Below are 18,981 nucleotides of genomic sequence, written 5' to 3'. Positions count from 1 at the left end.
TGCATTCAGGAATTTCGAACGCAGCATCGACGACGGAGGTGCCATTGAAAGAGAGAGAAAAAATCTCTTTGAACCCCGCTGTGCAACAACGAATTAAGGTCGTTCTGGCGCGGCAATCTGCATAGAAAAAAATCAAAAAAAAAATCCGCCTCAGGCTTTTTCTTTTAATGAAAACATAGGTAGTCGTTAAATTTTAATAAGCGAAGCTCATTAAATTCGTTTTTTTTCGTTCTCTTTTCGTTGACGCACAGTTGGGGCGTCGGAGGATTTTCGCTTTAGTAAGGTAATATTAAAATTCAGGTGAGGCCATTAATAATAGCAGAAATAGGTTTGAGCTTCACTTTTATTAATGGAATATCTCAAAAGATATCTAGGATAAACGGATTTGTGTTTAATACAAAATTTTTAGTTGAATTTTTTTTAAAAAATTGCTAAAAAGATTGATTTAAATTTTGAGTGATTGAGTTTATTTTTTATATTTTATATTATTTCATAAATACCCGACCTTTCCAGTGGAGGTGTTTTATCTTTTGGATTACCTAATAATTGTTGTAATTTATTATTAGCTCTATACACAAGTTTATAATTGACATTCTTAAAAATTCCTTTTAGACCACGGGATAACTCTCTATCAAACGGTATCGAAAAATATTTAGACGTATCTTTCTCCACTTGAAAAGTCGAATTTTCAGAAATCATTAACCTATACCTACGTTTTCTAATTAATTTATCAACTAGTGAAGGAGAATATCCATTACACTCAGCTACATTCCTAATGTAATCTCTTTCTATTTCATATCTTTCGTTGGAAAGTGGGAAACTAAGCAATCTATGAACTAAGAAATTTAAACTAGCCATTTTATGTTCAACACTATGATGTGATTCATTAGGAATATATCTGCGTGTGGTCGTATTTTTCCTATAGATATCAAATTCCAGGCAATTATTAGTATTTCTAATAACTAATACACCTAGAAATGGTAATCTGTCGTTGTTCTCAATTTCATGCGTAAATTTAATGGAAGGAAAACGATTATTTAACCATACTCTTGGAAAATACTCAAACTGATCCCTAGCCTCCACTTCAAACCTGCTCATGAATAAATTAGCCAAAAATGGAGACAATGGATTACCCATTGCTGTACCTTCCCGCTGTTCAAAAAAGTTGTTATTAAATTGAAAACAATTTTGTTTCATACATAACGATGTAAGCTCAATATATTCACTCACAGTTTTTAACTGAGAAAGAAAGTTCATGATCAGGTAAATTTTCGAACTCCCTTGATAACCATTTTGCCAAATTATAAGTCGGAGAACCTACAGCCGAAACAATTGGGCGCATAGACTTGTCCGGCTTATGAATTTTTGTGGTGATTTAGTGTTTTTATTTTGCTGTGTAACACCAAAGGTTCCAACCCTCAACTGTAATTTAATATCTCGACTGGACTATTTATTATATGTAGCTCAAAATAAACAACAGCCAAACAGTAATATCATTAACCAGAAGTGCTAATTTAAACCAACGTTTACCGCGAGAATTCGAGCTAATAGTAAACCTAAAATCTTTACAATATAAAATAATAAACGCAATATCTGGCCGAACTAAAGTTTTATCCGACCCTACATCAAAAATTCATCCAAAAAATCGCCGGGCAGATCCCTATCCGATCCAGAATGGCTCAACGATCTCCGTCCACCGTTGTTTTATGTTAAACAAGCGTCAGTTTTTATCCTAAGGGCCGATATTCGCCATTCTCTCCCGCAGGGTTCGACAATATCAAAGCCGGCCTGCAATATAAACCTTGCGAAATCGAGTAACCGAGATATTTCGTTGAAATATTTAAAACTGCTGCCCTTAGGGTCGGAATTCAATCGATAGAGAAGGCAGTTTCTTGTTGATGTTGTATTATACTTTAAAGTCAATTATTATAATATAAAACCATGTTTTCTTGGTTGAATATAAAGTAAACTCTCTCTGTACATACACCGAATTATGTGTGTATTTCTCTCTTCAGTTCTTCACCCTACGTGAGAGTATGGTGATATCATGTGTTGATTTCCCTTACTTCCTCGGACCAAGTTGTTCGACACTGCGCCAAATGTGAGGCTTCGGGGAGGTTGTGGCCCACTAGGGGTTTTGACTTGGTCTACCCACCTCTTAGGTGACCTTCCACGTGATCGTCTTCCCTCTACCTTCCCCTCCACCATCAGTGTCTCAATTGAGGTGCCACTCCTGGCAATATGGCCAAAATATCGGAGGATTGACTGATTCAACCTGGTAACCAGACGTGTCTCAATATTTAGTTCCTCAATAATATAGATATTTGTTCGATGAGCCGTCCACGGTATTCGCAATAGCCGTCGATATACCCACATCTCCAAGACGTTTATTCTATGCTTGTCACTTTCCTTTAGTGTCCATGTTTCAGAGCCATACAAGCTATGGGGAATATGAGGGAGTGCGAAATGCGCAATTTAGTTTTTCGTCTAATCGCTGAAGTCTTCCATATATCTAAGTACTCATTGATTCCTCATCAAAAAATATGAAGAAAAATTGTATAAACATGAATATTGTAGCGTTTTTTAAACAACTACCACTGCGAACGGCAGCTTTTCATCGGAGAGCAGTCGTGGATAAGGTATTTCACTAGAGAGAAAATTAATCAATAATAATAAACAAAAGATATATAGATATTGGGCGCCAGGCATGTACAGAGAAAGAAAACACAGTTGTATAATACTTAAAACTAATGACTATATTTATTCGTGATGAATTCTGATGGTAAATAGCATTGTACAATTAATATAATTATTATAGTGGTTACTTGTTGAGTAAAACTATATATGTAAATAATATTAAATACGTTCTATGAAAAGACTATAAAGAAAAGCACAATGCGTGTAACGTTATAGAAATATAGAAAGTAGCATTACTTTTATTTAAATTGTTAAATTTATACGGTGTTAAAATCAGATGTGTTGCAACCTGTAGATTCTAGAATCTATCTCGTTATTCATCTGTTAGTATAGCGTAATAATGTCTATAGAAAGTAATACTATTACAATGCGTGATATTATGAAATCTAAAATCTAAATCACACTTTTACTACTGCATTGACATAAATATCCTTAATAATCTAACCACTAAATATAGTCTGTACACTATTGTTTAAAATGTACGTTACTGTTTAAGACTGAAAACATTTTAGATGTGAAATGCAAAACTAGAACTTAAATATACACTTAGCTGTTCTTTTATGTAACCCTGCTTCAAACAGGATCGCAGTTTTGAGGAGGTCTAGCATCTCTGTACTGTCTGTCTTACCCTAGGATCCAGGCTTAGAAATGGGGTGAAGCAGCACGGGGCTCAAGCCACATCCACGCTGGGGCACTCTATGTGTAACAACAAATCAATCCTACTGGGGGACACTTGTCCATGGGACATCCGTCCATAAGATCAAGTGGCACAAGAGAACACTACTAGGCCCTTGAAAAATAGTCCATAACTTGGACACTTGTCCGTAAGAGACCCTCGAAATACTTCCGAGAGCTCAATAAATAACAATCTGTCCTTTCTTCCAAATGACATTCTGGAGGACAAAAGCAAAGGGACATAAAGTGCCAGCCAAATAAATTACAAGTTGGGACATCAAAGTCCTCCTACCTAAAAATATTCACTAATAATATCGAATCTAAAAAGGAGAATAACTCAGCTTTACCTGTAGCTTCGAAATGGCAGCTGATTCAGATAATACAACCAGATTTAAATGACCACCATTTCTCAAACACTGGGAACTAATGGCGTCCTAAGAGGCTTAAACGGTCCAACCTGGAAAGTGAAGTTAGCAATGGTCTACAGAGAATTGACAGAAGCGATGTTGACAGCGCGCGCTCCCACAGAGCGATACCAGGGTTGTGTCAAACGATCACAGGGTTGGCGACCAGGGAACGTAAAAATTACGTGTCAAATAAACTATCCGGCCTGAACGAGAGGGAATCCGGTGATGATAGGCCCAAACATCATATATTATATATAAAAAAACATGTAACGAACTAAAAACGTTACAATATGGAAATGCATAGTTTTAGAGTTACAAAGTGTTAAAACTTTTGTAATTATCATAAATACCATTATTTTTTTATTTGAAATTGCTCTAGCTTGGACTAATAGTAATAATAACTAATGGTAATAATGTTTAATAATAAATTAGGTAAAATATATAATTTATTAATTTTTTATTAATTGTGATTAATGAAATTGCGTTTATCTCATCAAGGAGGCCGAATTCGACAAAATATCAAGAGATAACTTTCAACTGGTATTAAACGGCCTACAGAATTTTGATATCAAAAGATCGAGGGGTTCATGTTTTTTTTTGAAAATATTTCAGTGATAACCCATATGCACGTCCCTGATAAATTTATCGACACTTTTTAGTATTAAAATATGTAGCACTTTTTTCAGTTTCATTCGAATCACTAAAAGTACTTGGAAGAAAATTATAATAAACCGAAAGATTATTAAAAGACTTTAACATTCTGTAGAAACAAAGCAGAATCGAACTAATGTTGACATGGAAAATAAATCTTATTTTATATGAGGAATCTCCCCACGAGAGACGGTACATGTTTTTTGAAACAAAACACTCTGTATATTTCTTTCAACTTTCATAAACTTATGTTAATGTTTTTATTTAATTCAACGCGGTGATGTTAACAAAATATAACTTTTATATTTTGTAAATTGTCTTCTAGCGGTAAAAATCCTAGAATTATTTTAATTTTGTAACTAATCTACTTTTTTTCCATAGCAACTGTTAAAATTGCCTTATATCTATCAAAAATAGTAGATAAAATAGTACTTTTGTAATAGAATAATATCAAGCTTTGTAAATTTTTATCTTTTTGGTTTGTTATTCTAAGATGAAACCATTTCAGTTTACGAAGTTATCAGTCGACATAGGCAAACGAATTTTAAAAGGCCTAAGCAAATAATCTAATGATATTCAAGACACATAAACTCTCTAAAAGTACGCATATACTGAGAAGACTAACTAATAAAATAATACAATCTTCTAAATAATTTAAAGAAGCGCTGCAGGAAACACAAGAACAACTAACAACAAATAATAACGAGAAGCACATAAAACGAGGGTAAAAGTAGAACAAACATTCATCCCTTATTATCAAAACTCTATTTGACAGAGTGGTACCAGTTGTGTGTGTACCCTAGGGATATCTCAAAATAAACAACGCAACAAAAAGCACGTAGGCATGCTTAAGGAAATAAGTAAATTAAATCATCCCCTCGCTAGAGGTTTTACCCCTGAAAATTAAAAGTATTAAATATATGTTTTAAAATCAGAATAAAATGTCTCACGAGATGAGATGTCTGAAAATGACACCAAAATAGGATTATCTTTTTTCCATTACCTAGAGTTAAATAAAATAGACAAAAATGTGACAAATAAAAGTTAATTTCTAGGCCTCTTTTTTTCTAAGGTAATCCTATGGCACGATATCATTTGTATTAGTTAAGGCTTAGATTATGAATATTATCCAGCAAATTGGTAAAAAGAGTAAGATTTTACGGAAGGGTTTAAAAATTACATTTAATTAATAAATAGGACATGCTGATGCCCTCTCGGGATAAGGAGACGAGAAGCCCCATTTTTGCTTATCGGTGCTTTTGCAGAAGTGCAGAGATCAACGAAAGGAGGTACACCTATGCTTCATAGACTACACGAAGGCATTCGACTGCGTCAACCACAGGAACCGCTGAGCATCCTCAAAGAAGGGGCTGGAACCCAATGTAGTAACGCCTTTCCAAAAGGTAGTACCAACATCAGTATTTAGCGATCTTCAAAACTAGTTCGGTACTGACTTTTAAATTAGACGGTCGAATTTACTCCGTGTAGATCTTATATTATCCAGTGGTCCCTTTAATTGTTTAGTAAGTTCTCTATCTAAAGATTTTCTCTCAAATAAATTCTCAAGTTAGGAAATTCTAAACTATTCATGCTTACAGTATTTTAATTGTTGTTTTTGGATTTTCTCTAATATTTTTTCTTTATTAATGATTTAAGACTTTCTGTTTGTTCTAAAGGCTTTAGTAAATTTTAGATGTCATTGCATAAGTGATTATTTTGCAATTGTTCTTTTTATTAAATTCTAATTTAAATTTAATTGTTCAGTGAATATTTTTTTAATATATTAATTTTCTGCCAACGATAATTCTAAGAGAGATTTGAAAGTGTATGCTAATTGTTGATAATTTAAATTGGACTAATAAGAAGAATATAACTAATATAACTTTATTATCTCTGGGTTTTAATTTCAATTCTCTAATTGTCATTAATTATTTTTGATTCAATTTCTTTCTTTTTCATTAATTATAAATGTTTTGTTGTTAAATCTTTTTCTTTATTTTTTATTTATTTATTGCTTTATATTAAATATAGTTAGGTGTTGTGAAAAATCGGCATTTTATTTCTTTAGTTTTTACCTAATCACTAAAATATTAAGTTATTGAGAAAAGAACACTGTGAATTGAGGTAGAGTGGTTCAATCCAAGGTATGAGTCCAAGACCGAAGAGGATAGATCTACAAGGGGATCAATGAAATCTTCGACAGGTTCTTGTTGTTGATGTATTCTCTGATGGATGTTGACGTAATAAGGTAAATGGCAATAGAGTTTATAGTAACTGAATTTAGATGTGGGTATATCGCAGAATGCTGAGAATACCATGGACTGACGTGTCTCTCGAATGAACGAGTTCTAAACCAAATGAACAAGGACCGAGAACTCCTCGACATAATAAAAAAGAGAAAGCAGCCTATTTGGGCCATATCATGAGAGATATAGCAAGTAATGAATTCCCTTCAGCTCATCATCGAAGAGCCCTTACCATAAAAGTGCGATACCTTTTAATTTCTATTTTTAGCTGGTTATATTTTGTTTTTATATGTAAACGATAAACTATATTTACGCTCTGAAAAGACGGTGCTCTCATTAATCCAAGTTCTGCCTACCGCTTAATAAATTATTTTAATTATAAAAATTATATAAAGGCCATACTACCATGATAACGGACAAAATCTTGAAAGTTTTGTCACACTTTAACAGCGAGGATAAGTTAAAAACTTTATTTCCTCTCGCACGTTTTTTAATTGCTTCCATTTTTGAAAATTTTTTGTATTCCTCTTCATAAGTTATTCGGGATTTAAAGGGAAGTAGTTTGGATATGGCGTTTGTCGCCTCAGCCTGAATATCTGTTGGTAATTTACGTATTTCGTTTTGAGCCATTTCTGGCTCCAAGTCAATCAGCAATCGACACGAAAGAGAATTAAAAAATGTACTAAACTGACAACTAAAGAGAAACCAACGCCAACCCAGCACAATATTTTTTTCTACTCGTAATAAATTCCTTGAAATAATATTTTCTGAATATTTTTTAAAACGTTACTCGCTATGGTCGATAAAATACCATTTTATCGTCTTGTATAAAAAATAACTAATTTTGCAACTTCTACTACTGAAATTACCTCGTCTTAAGGTCATAGTCCTGCTCCCCTCCGTCGCACTAAACAATCCGTTACACGTGGCGTCTCCGCTTTGGGCAACCCTGTAGTCCACGCCGTCCGAGTTTTCCGATGACGGTGTGGTTTTCTCGTAGACGAAACATCGGAATCGATCCTCGTTGGACGTGACGTGATGATGATGGATCTGGCCGACCAGGTAGCGGACGCTACCCTCCTTCCACGAAGCCAGGCACTGCAATTCTTCAACTGAAAATGACACGAAAATTAGTTAGTCGACTAACAAAAAAAATGGTAATTATATACAGAGGGAAATGAATAAAGCTTCATTCAAAACTCAAAATTAGTGGAATAAATTAGTGAATTTAATTTGTTTCTCTCTACAATTTCCTGTCTCACAATGTACCGTGAAATGGGGTGACTTTACGTTAGACGTAGCCGTAGCCACTACTTGAAAAGAACGCGTTATGTGCTATCGGTAAATTATGGGTGGAGGCGCCCCACGTCTCGGAACGTCGCTAAACGCTTGCCGTCAGTTGCGATGTAGCATTTACAGTGCTGTGAAGCCAAATCTGTTTTTAAAGCCTATTTTGTTTCAAACTTCTACGTGGCTGCAATAGTTAACCACGCTATATTGAGGTAAGTATTATCAAGAAGTTCGTTATAATATTGAGGGTGATGAAGCATATTTTACGTAATTATGCTTTTAAATGGGGTGGCTTTGGTCTATCAATAAGAATAAGGAAGAGGGCAAAGACACCCCATATAAGCAACTAACTTTACCCGTCCAGTTTTTTTACTTTTTATATATATATATATATATATATATATATATATATATATATATATATATATATATATATATATATATTTGTTTAATAAACAAAAAAGCGTATTATTGTTGTGTTGTCCTTATTACCGCTTATAGCATAGACCATGCGCATTTGAGAAAATACAACAATTTTTGAAATAAACACGATTTAAAATTCAGAATTGGGCAAAGTCACCCCACTTTACGGTACCGTTTGTGTCGGGGAAGGTATCATAGTTTCATAGTTGTCGATTTTCGAAAGAAATCAGTACATGTATATTATTTCGTATATTTTTCATTTTATTGATTTTATGGAAAGCACTGTTCATTAAAATGTTGTATCCTATGTTATAGGGCTTGTTTCTCTCTACAATTTCCTGTCCTGGAAGGGATCAAAGTTTTATAGTTGTCGATTTTCGAAAGAAATCAGCACATGTATATTATTTCGTATATTTTTCAGTTTATTGATTTTATGGAGAGCACTGTTCATTAAAATGTTGTATCCTATGTTATAGGGCTTGTTTCTCTCTACAATTTCCTGTCCTGGAAGGGATCAAAGTTTTATAGTTGTCGATTTTCGAAAGAAATCAGCACATGTATATTATTTCGTATATTTTTCGTATATAAGTGATATGCAAATACAAATATTGAATGTCGTAAAAAGCAAAAAGCTTTCTAAATACCGAAATAACAATAATTGAAAGTCTCTAAAAACACTTATTTTGGTTGTGCAAACCTTTCAAATAATTATAACTTGCAAGGTTCCGAAGAAAGTTTAGCAGATATTTTCTTAAGTGGGGGTATATCCTAAAATAACTGGATTATAATAAATGCTAATATACGTACTACTTCTGTTTTAGAGAATTTTTTTTCTAATAATTTAAACAAGGAATTCTTTTATAAATATTATTACATCATCACAAAAATCACCCGATAGCAAAATCAAAACTTTATTCGCGCAAAATTAAAGATCAAACATCCAATATGAATATCAATATGTACTGTATTGCTGATGTATGTAAACTCGACGATTTTTTTGCAAAATACGTTTACGTGGTGCTTTGTTAATAAGCTGTTTTGAATTTTCCGGTTTTGTTCTATGATACTTCGTTTGTTATTGCGAACCTTTTTTATTTTTGTTTGTTACCAATTGCTAATTCGGATTTGCGTTTTGTGTTACAGTTCGTTTGCGAGACAAACAAGATCCATTTAAATGTCTGACAATGCTACTCAAATTTTCCTTTTATAAATCTTGGTATTCTTTCTGTTTTTTTTTATTCGTTTAAGGTTTACACAGTATTATTTTGTAATGATTAATGTATTCGGAAAATTAGATTTTATTTCTTATTTGTCAGTCAGTTTTTATTAAATTTTGTTTGTGACAAGCGGAATTCGGATATTTCAAGCATTGTTCGTCGCTCTGTATTATTTATTATGTACTGTATATACAGCTCATGTCATAACTTATGTTAATTCTGAAATAAATAAAGGAGTCTCATAAGCACAAGTATTATGACTACACTAAAACAAATTGTTGAATTAATCTTCCTCTTTTACAACTTAATAATTATTATATTTTCTGTTGGTTCTAAAACTTTATTTGCTTGTTGAGTCTCTGTGTTGCTTAGCTCTTATTAGCCTATGATTATAAAACACCAAAACCAGTCAATTTTCAAATTAATATACAGGGCGTTCAAAAAATAATGTATCTACGTTTGGTGGCCGATTCTACAGATAAAAATAAAACAAAAAGTTCCTATGAATATATACCCTAAAATGATTCCCAAAAAATTTACAGCCCTAGAATTGTTAAATAAAAAAAATAAATTTTGTTTATTTTGAAGAACATTGGTAAACCATTTTTCCTAGATTTTAGTACCCTTACACAAATTTTAATGCCAAAGCAAATGGCGATTGTAAAAAATTCCGTAACAGCGCTAAAAGAGTACGCAATTTTTACCGAGTGACATTTTTTACGTAAAAACTCACGGAAATGTATATTTTTTTACTCACTAGTTTTATACAGGTACCTCACTAGTGTTATACAGTTTCTGAGTAGAAATATTATGTGTAGTGGAAAATATAATTTTTTGGGTTTTATCTGAATTCAAACTCAGGTAGTTACCAGAGAACCATTTTTCAGCTTTTAGGACAAAGTGCTTACTATTTTCTTCTTCTTCTTCTTTTTCGTGTGCCTTCTCCTCATCGGATGTTGGCGACCATCAAATGGAATTCCTCCCTGTCTTGAGCCAAACGGATAATTGCACAGGCCTCTCCTATATTAAACCACTGACGCAAATTCCGCAACCAGGAAAACCGTTTACGCCCGATGCCTCGTCGTCCTTCAATCTTTCCCTCAACGATCAGCTGTAGGAAACTATATTTGTTATTTCGCAAAATATGACCAAAATATGCTGCTTTCCGTCGTTTTATTGTAGTTAATAGTTCTGGGTCCTTACACATTCTTTCTAATACTTCGAGATATGTTACTCGTTCGGTCCAGGATATTTTCAACATTCGTCGGTATAACCACATCTCAAATGAATCCAAGCGTGACATGGGCCGTGCCTTCAACGTCCATCCCTCGACTCCGTATAACAATGTAGAGAGTACATAGCATTTGGTAGCTCAGCATCGAGTAGTCAGATTCAGGTCTCGGTTGCAGAGTTTTCATTTTGAAAAAAGTGTTTCTGGCTATTTCAATTCTATGTTTGATTTCTTCATCAGGATCCCATTTATCATTCAGCCAGCAACCCAAGTACTTAAATCTTCTTACCCTTTCTATATTTTGATCTTCCACTTGTATCCTGATATTTTCGATATTTTGTTTGCTGATAATCATAAATTTTGTTTTGTTTATATTTATTTTAAGACCATGACTCTGACTAATACTGCTAACTCTGTCCACCAGGCACTGCAAATTCTTCTCATTGCCAGCTAGGAGCACCGTATCGTCAGCATATCGGATGTTATTAATAGATTTACCATTTACCTTTATTCCCACTTCTAAATCTTCCAACGCCTCCTGGAATATCGATTCAGAATATAAATTAAACAGAAGTGACGATAGTATACATCCTTGTCTGACGCCTTTAAGAATTTCTATATCCGTTGTTGACATATTTTCGATTTTTATATAAGCTGACTGATTCCAATATAAGTTTCTAATGATTCTGATGTCTTTGCCATCTAACCCAATCCGCTTCAGTAAATGTATCAGCTTGTCATGTTTCACGTTATCAAATGCCTTCTCACAATCTATGAAACATGCGAAGGCACTTGTCTGCTGATCGAGGCATTTTTGGACTAAAACCTGTATTGAGAACAAAGCATCTCTGGTTCCCAGCCCACTTCTAAAGCCGAATTGAGTTTCAGTGCAAGACACGCAGAAACACTTTTAATGTATGACACATAAGGCTTATCAGATGATACTCATTGCATCTTTTGGAGTTTGACTTTTTAGGGAGCGTTACAAATGTGGATTGCAGCCATTGTTTAGGTATCTCTCCTGTGTTGTAGATGCGATTAAACAATTTAAGTAGAAGATTCATATTTTCTTCGTCCAACAGTTTGAGGATTTCAACATTTAAATCATCAGGACCTACAGCTTTTCCATTTTTAGTTTCTGCCAAGGCTATAACTAATTCCTTCTTTAGTATGTCTGGTCCGTCTAAGCAATTGTCCCATTGATCTCGATAATCATTAAAACAGTCCGTTATGTAAGCTCTCCATATATCCAGTTCTTCTTGTTTGTCTATCACCAGTTTGTTTTTATTATCAATAAGTTTGCCGGATATTGTACGTTTATAAGTGTATGTCACCTCTTTGATCTTTTTATGAAGGTGAAAACTATCGTGTTTTTGTTCCAGGGTTTCTATATCAGCCCACTGTTCGTTTATCCATTTCTCTTTAGCTATTCTGATTTCACGCTTGATGATTCTGTTGATCTTATTATAATTTTCCAAGTTGTTCTTTCGTAGTCTTCTTTCCTCCATTAATTGTAATATTTTATTGGTCATCCAGTCTTTCCTTGTATCTTTACTCGCCTTCCCTAGGATCTCCAAGGTAGTATCTTTGGCTGTATCTCTGAAATTTGCCCATATTTTATCAGTTTCCATATCATTTATATGTTCTTTCAGACCTTTTAACTTGCTATTAATTTATGTAGAAAGTTCATGTTTTTTGTCGCTGTCCTTAAGAGCATCGAGGTTTATTTTATTAAATTACATTTCTACGGATTTTTAATTTGATTCTGAATTGCGCCACTATAGGGTTATGATCTGACCCAATATCTGCCCCAGGATATGTTTTACAGACTTTATGGCATTTCGGAATCTGCTATTAATCATGATGAAATCGACTTGGTTCCTTATTATTTTTTCGGGACTATCTTGGGGTGATTTCCAAGTATATAATCTCCTTGGAGGCAGGATCTCTCATTTCTGTCTCCAAGTCCATATTCTCCTATTATGTTTTCAAATTTTCCTTTACCTATTTTAGCGTTTAAATCACCCATGATGATATTAATGTCTGTATATTTTGTACCTCGCATTATCTCTTGAATTTTTTGGTAGAATTCCTCTACATCTTCGTCACTTTTATCAGTGGTTGGTGCGTAAACTTGTATGATATTGATGTTAAATGGGTGACCATGTAGTTGTAAGACAGCACATTTTCCAGAGTATGGAACGAAATTATTTACATATTTATTTATCGACTCATCTATCATTATCGCAATCCCATGTCGATGATTAGGGTCTTGTTCCTCACTACCAGAGTAATACATCACTTCACCATCTGTTTTAGTTATTCCATTTCCAGGCCATCTAATTTCACTCATGCCTAAGATTCATCCAATCTAATTTCACTCATACCTATTTTCTTCTCTCTCTCTTTGGTCCGTTTCCCTGAAGAGGGATTAGTGACTATGATGTTCCTGTAGCGGTTTTTATCGTATTGTGCCAGTCCGCTCTGTTTTGAGCCATGCTGACGGTTTCATGAAGGCCTTGGCCGATTAGGTCTTTAGTTTGATCAACCCATCTCTTGGGTGATCTTCCTCGTGGTCGCTTTCCCTCTACCTTTCCCTCGACTATTAGCAGCTGCAGTGAGTCTGTTCTTCTAGCAATGTGACCAATATATGTCCAGAAAACATCGGTTTTATTTTTTTTGAGAGGCTGAGCTGTGAGTTTAGTTCTTAGAGAACTGACTCATTCGTACGATAGGCTGTCCAAGGTATACGTAGCAGACGTCTATATGCCCACATTTCAAAAGCATCTATTCGCCTGGTATCGCTTTTCTTCAGCGTCCATGTTTCCGCCTCATACGTAGCAATCGGGAAAACAAGCGAGTTCAGCAGTCTTAGTTTGGTGTTCTTAGTGATGGTATCTTTCCATATCTTAGTTAATTTAGTTGCGGCTGTTCTAGCCAGCGCAATTCTACGTTTTATTTCGCCTTCGCATGAGCTGCTGTTGTCGATTAGCGATCCCAGATATAAGTATTTATTAACCACCTTAAATCAAGCTATGTTTCCCACGTGAGGTTGGTTGTTGTTTTGTCGGTCCAAAATCATGACAGTAGTTTTGTTAGGATTAAATTTTAGCCCAAATTCTGTACCAGTTTCTTGGAGACGTTGCATAATAAATTCCATTTCTTCCACACTTGATGTTATGATTAGTGTATCGTCGGCATATCTTAGATTATTGATTTTCCTTCCCCCACAGATACTCCACCTTGCCAGTTATCGAGAATATCACGCATTATGTACTCTGTATAAATATTGAACAATAGGGGTGAGAGAACACACCCCTGCATGACACCCTTCATTGCCCAAATCTATTTGATATGGCATCATTAATTCTTATAAGTCCGTAATTATGTTGGTATAGTTGTCGGATAAGTAGAATAAGGTGATCAGGAACCCCTATTTCCTTGAGTATTTGCCAAAGTTTTTGCCACTTGACTAGATCGAAGGCCTTAGAATAGTCGATAAAACAGAGATACATTTCTATGTTGAATTCTCGCGCTTTTTCTATTAACTGTCGTACGTTCCCTATCTGTTTTCTGGTACCCTTACCAGGCATAAAGCCAGTTTGTTCTTCTGCAATCTGTGGTAGTAGATATGGCCTGAGTCTGTTGTTAATAATCCGCAGGAGAATTTTGCATGCATGAGGAATTAAAGCAATCATTCGATAGTTATTGCAGTCTGCCGGATTACTCTTTTTATATAGTGGTATATATAGTGAGCTGCACCAGTCGTCTGGCCAAATTCCCGTCTTTCAAATCAGATTGCATATGAAGTGAATAACATCAATTACCGGTTGCCCTATTGACTTTAATATCTCAGCAACTACACCATCTATACCTGGGGCTTTATGTTTTTTGAGACGATTTAGGGCGTGTTCAACTTCTGATTTAGGGATCTCCGGTTCATGTTCGAATTGGTTGGGACGATTAATATTATTAGAAGATTCACCATCTTCGTAAAGCTTTGTGCAGTACTTTCTCCAGACTTCAGCAATACCATCCGGACCAGTAATCTTTCGACCATTTTCATCCTGTGTAATTTGTGTACGTAGTTGAAACTCACGAGAGAGATATTTTACCTTATTGAATAGCTCTCTAGATTCGTTAGTTGCCGAGTGTCTTTCCAATTCTGTGCAAATCTCGTGGGCGTGCGTGTTTTTATCCTGTCTACTGCTGTTTTTTATTTCTTTATTGATGTTTCTTAGTTTGTGTTCTTTGTCAAATGTTGTTGATATGACTAGGTTTCTTCTTTTTTCAAGCAAATTGATCGTATTATTTCTTCTAGATCATTTTCTTCTAGTTCTTTAATATTTTTGTTTTATTTATATTTTTATTTTATCATTATATGATCAGAATATTTTTTGAAACACACTATAACAAAACACACAGCTAAAAATTTGGAATATTCCTACTTTCTATAGGGACCGGGCCAACTTAAGCACGGCCCTCGGTATTCGACCAGGGCGTGCATAAATATCAGTTATGGTCAGGAAGTTTAAGTCTAGCCCTGGGAGATATTTTTCTCCGGATTTGCTATTCAACTTGCGCCTTGGAGTTAAGCATTGGGGGACGCGGCGAGGGGGCGAGGGGGACCGACTACGCGTCTTCGTTCACGGAAAGTTTATAAATTGAATGGGCGAGGCATTTTTCAACGAGATATGTTTTGTTTCGTGGTGGGATTTCGACGGATTCTCGCTCCCAGATAGAACCTGTTTGCGATTCAAGGAGTGTCAGTCTGAAAGATAAGGGTATTTGTACGGAAATTATTATGGCGGTTTGTTCTACGGACGGCAGGGAAACGGTATCAATCTATGTAAGCTTGATGGTGCAAATATTTATCTTTCTTAGGGAAAAATGTTTATTTATAATCTGCGTAAACCCGATATAATATTAGGTTAAATATTAGTAACTAAAACTATAGTCTGTAAAACGAATAACTTTGAATTTGGCAGTTCCCGCGGGCTTTTCTAGTGTTAATTTTATTAGGTTAGCAACTTGCGGCCATGCTGACGCAATGCCGTCTCTAATAGAACAGCCTCAGAGCGAGATTTATGACGTCACGCTAGTTAGATACTACGGATTAATAAATATGTTATAGAATACATGGAAAACATAATTCTTCCTCGTATTTTTGGTTTAATATTTTAAAATTATATAGTTTACATGAAATATACATAATATACAGTTAATTAATAAAAATACAATACAAACGTTATGGGTACAAAGTCAAATGCACGAAAAATTGCTATGTCAAAAACAAAAATTCTTAATCAATAATAGCAATTAATCTTGCTTCATGACGATTAATATTATGTATAATACTCAAAAGACAAAAGAAACAGAATTAAATTTTCTAAGATTCTTTACAGTAAAGTGCGTTTCTGTTAGCACCGCCGCGCCGATCGTTCACTAACGAACACCAATAGTTTCAAAAAAGTTAAAATACTGTACTCTTGAAAAAGTAAAAAGATCACTTTGCATAAAAAAGAGTGAAAGAAGAAACAACTACATAGAAAATTTGACACATTGTTCGTTTCATCAGCGAGATCGACAATGCGCAATATAACATCAATGCTACACTGAGAAAACAGGCATTAGACAACTTGATAAATTAATTTATTAAAAAAAAAAAAGTTTTTCTTTACATAGAAACAGACTAGAATTTACTTTAGAATTCTTACTTTAACGTCTTCTAACCGTAAAAGTGGAAAAAAGTTAATAAATTAATACAAATTTTAGTATAAATAAATATCTAACATTCAATATGAACCATTAAGCGATGTGAAATAAACAAATAAGCGATAAAAATCTTTCAGAACTCAACAATCAAACCCACCCAATGCCTACAGTGAGAGAAATATAACTATGAGAACCTTGAGTAAGCCACTTGTCGCAAGAAACCATATTTACCACTGTACAAGTCTAAAATGTAACCTTAAATGACACTAAGACTCTGGGTGTCTCTTCTTTTATTCATGGTGTTAACTTGTGAAATTTAGGTGACACACATTCAAGAAAAGTTCTTACAGAAGATAGTCGAGCTTATTCTACAGGATACAATAATCTCAGCACCATCCCAGTCTATCCTGTGGTCTAAATTGTTGACATGTTCTGACAATGCACATGACAAAACGCCCATTCTACAGTCACTTTTATGAGATGTGATACGACCTTTTAAGTTTCTAGAAGTTTTGGCCTACTATAAGACAAATGCTTCTCTACATTGCAACTTGTACACAACATTCCAATTTTCCATTATTTGAAGTGGTGTCTTAGTTCTCGAATAGAGTTTAGAGAGAGCCTTGACTTGTTTGTTAGCAATTTTAATATTATTATGTTGTCTGAAAACGTTTGCCAGTTTATATGTAAGATATCTATAAAAAGTAAAGAAGAAATAAATGACAAGAGTGCCATTTTGATCCTCTGTCACTCGGTTAGGCTCAAGAGGAGTATTAGTGATATTAGGTAGTTGTTGTGCTGTAGGTCCCTGGTTATTATTGTTCACTATAGCTGTCATGAAACAAAGAAACCTATGTTGATATGAAAAAAAAAAAAAAAAAAAAATATCTTTTTAAAAGAGCCACAGATTCCTCTACATAATCAGAGTGGCTTAGTTTAACTGCTCTAGACTTCATTCCCAAAATTAAATTTATTTTGATTTCATTGTGTGATATGAATGGTAGCTGATAAAACGATTTGAACAATATGGCTTTCTATACCATTTTGTTTTAAGGATGTTATTTTCTGTTCCTCATAACCACATATCAAGAAACGGACGAGCTCCTGTTCGTTTCTTCTTCCACAGTGAATTGAATATGCCTGTCCCGTAGGGTATTACAAAAATTCTAAAGTCATGCCTATCTGATCTTTAGGAACAGCCAGTAACAAATCATCTACGTAGCGCTTAACAAAGGGAATATGATATGGCATGTAATGTAGACAATCCTAAACCAGATCGTCCAACACAAAATTTACTAAAATGGTGAAATTTTTAGAACCCATAGGTCCAAAAACTGTTTGTAAATATGTACCAATGAAAATAGTAAAATTAGAATCAAAAATAAACTCTATTACCCGCTCGAGTGTTTCGAAGTCAAATTGGGGGGGGGGGGGGGGGACAACACAGGGAAATTAGCTATTCAATTATTACGCAAACTTTTCAGAACCACCTCCATCGAGAGGTTAGTAAACAAAAAACGACGTCAAAAGCTAACTTATACATATCAGGCGAATCTGAACAGTTGTTAAGAAATGTACTGAATGAAAAAAATCCTGACATAAAATCATTGTCACATTAGCCTAGTAAGAAATCTGTTATATATTTGGCCAATTGACCATTAGGACAATTAATCGAAGACACAATGGGTCTAACCGACAGTGTAGGTTTATGGATTTTTGGAAGGGTATAAAACCTCGGAGCAATGGTGTTGTAAGCCATTATATTTTTAGCAGTGTCATTGTCAATGAAACCCCTGTCCTTCAATTTGTTAACTATTGCATTAGCTTTAAGTTGAAACGTGTACGTAGGATTTCTATTTAAGTTAAGACTAAATTTATTCATCGATCAAGCAGTTCTTGGCTTTTAGCATTATATTCGTCTTTGTACATAGCCACGGTCACGTTTCCCTTATCGCTCTTAAGGATGTACAATCAGAGAATTCTTGAAAGAAGAGTTTACTTTTTTAAAAATAATCACTAAAAAGGTCTGTCATCGTGGTGCTTATGAATATGATTAGTAATTATATTAGTGTACTGAGCTCTAAAGGTGTCCTTCTGTTCATTATCAAAATTGTATATAATTCTCTCCAGATCTGCAAGTAGAGACGGGATAGAAATGTCATTAGTGGTGGGACAGAGACAAAATTTGGTCCCAAAGAAATTTAAATCTATAAATGTCTTGTGGTATATCAACATCTGTAAGATTCTTAAACCACTTAGGCTGAGTGTAATTACTTTTAAATCATATTGTAATAAAGAGCTTATATATGAATGAATAGATAATAATAATAATATATATATATTATATATATATACCTATTTCATAGTAATAAATACTTTGGCATGAACAATTATAACCATACCAAGCAAGCAAATGTTTACAATATGGC

At 34.3% G+C, this 18,981-nt stretch overlaps 1 protein-coding gene across 1 annotated transcript in view; it reads right to left on the bottom strand.

The window, feature by feature from the left end:
• LOC115882824 overlaps positions 1-18,981 on the bottom strand; it is a 131,383-nt gene that overhangs the window by 57,287 nt on the left and 55,115 nt on the right. Inside the window, 1 exon segment of the mRNA XM_030901070.1 lies at positions 7,546-7,788. Within this exon segment, the coding sequence (XP_030756930.1) occupies positions 7,546-7,788 (243 nt within the window).

This window comes from Sitophilus oryzae, unplaced genomic scaffold, assembly GCF_002938485.1.
Source record: "Sitophilus oryzae breed Bouriz unplaced genomic scaffold, Soryzae_2.0 scaffold_179_pilon_pilon, whole genome shotgun sequence".
Lineage (NCBI taxonomy): Eukaryota > Metazoa > Arthropoda > Insecta > Coleoptera > Curculionidae > Sitophilus > Sitophilus oryzae.
This window is presented reverse-complemented; position numbering and strand designations above follow the sequence as displayed.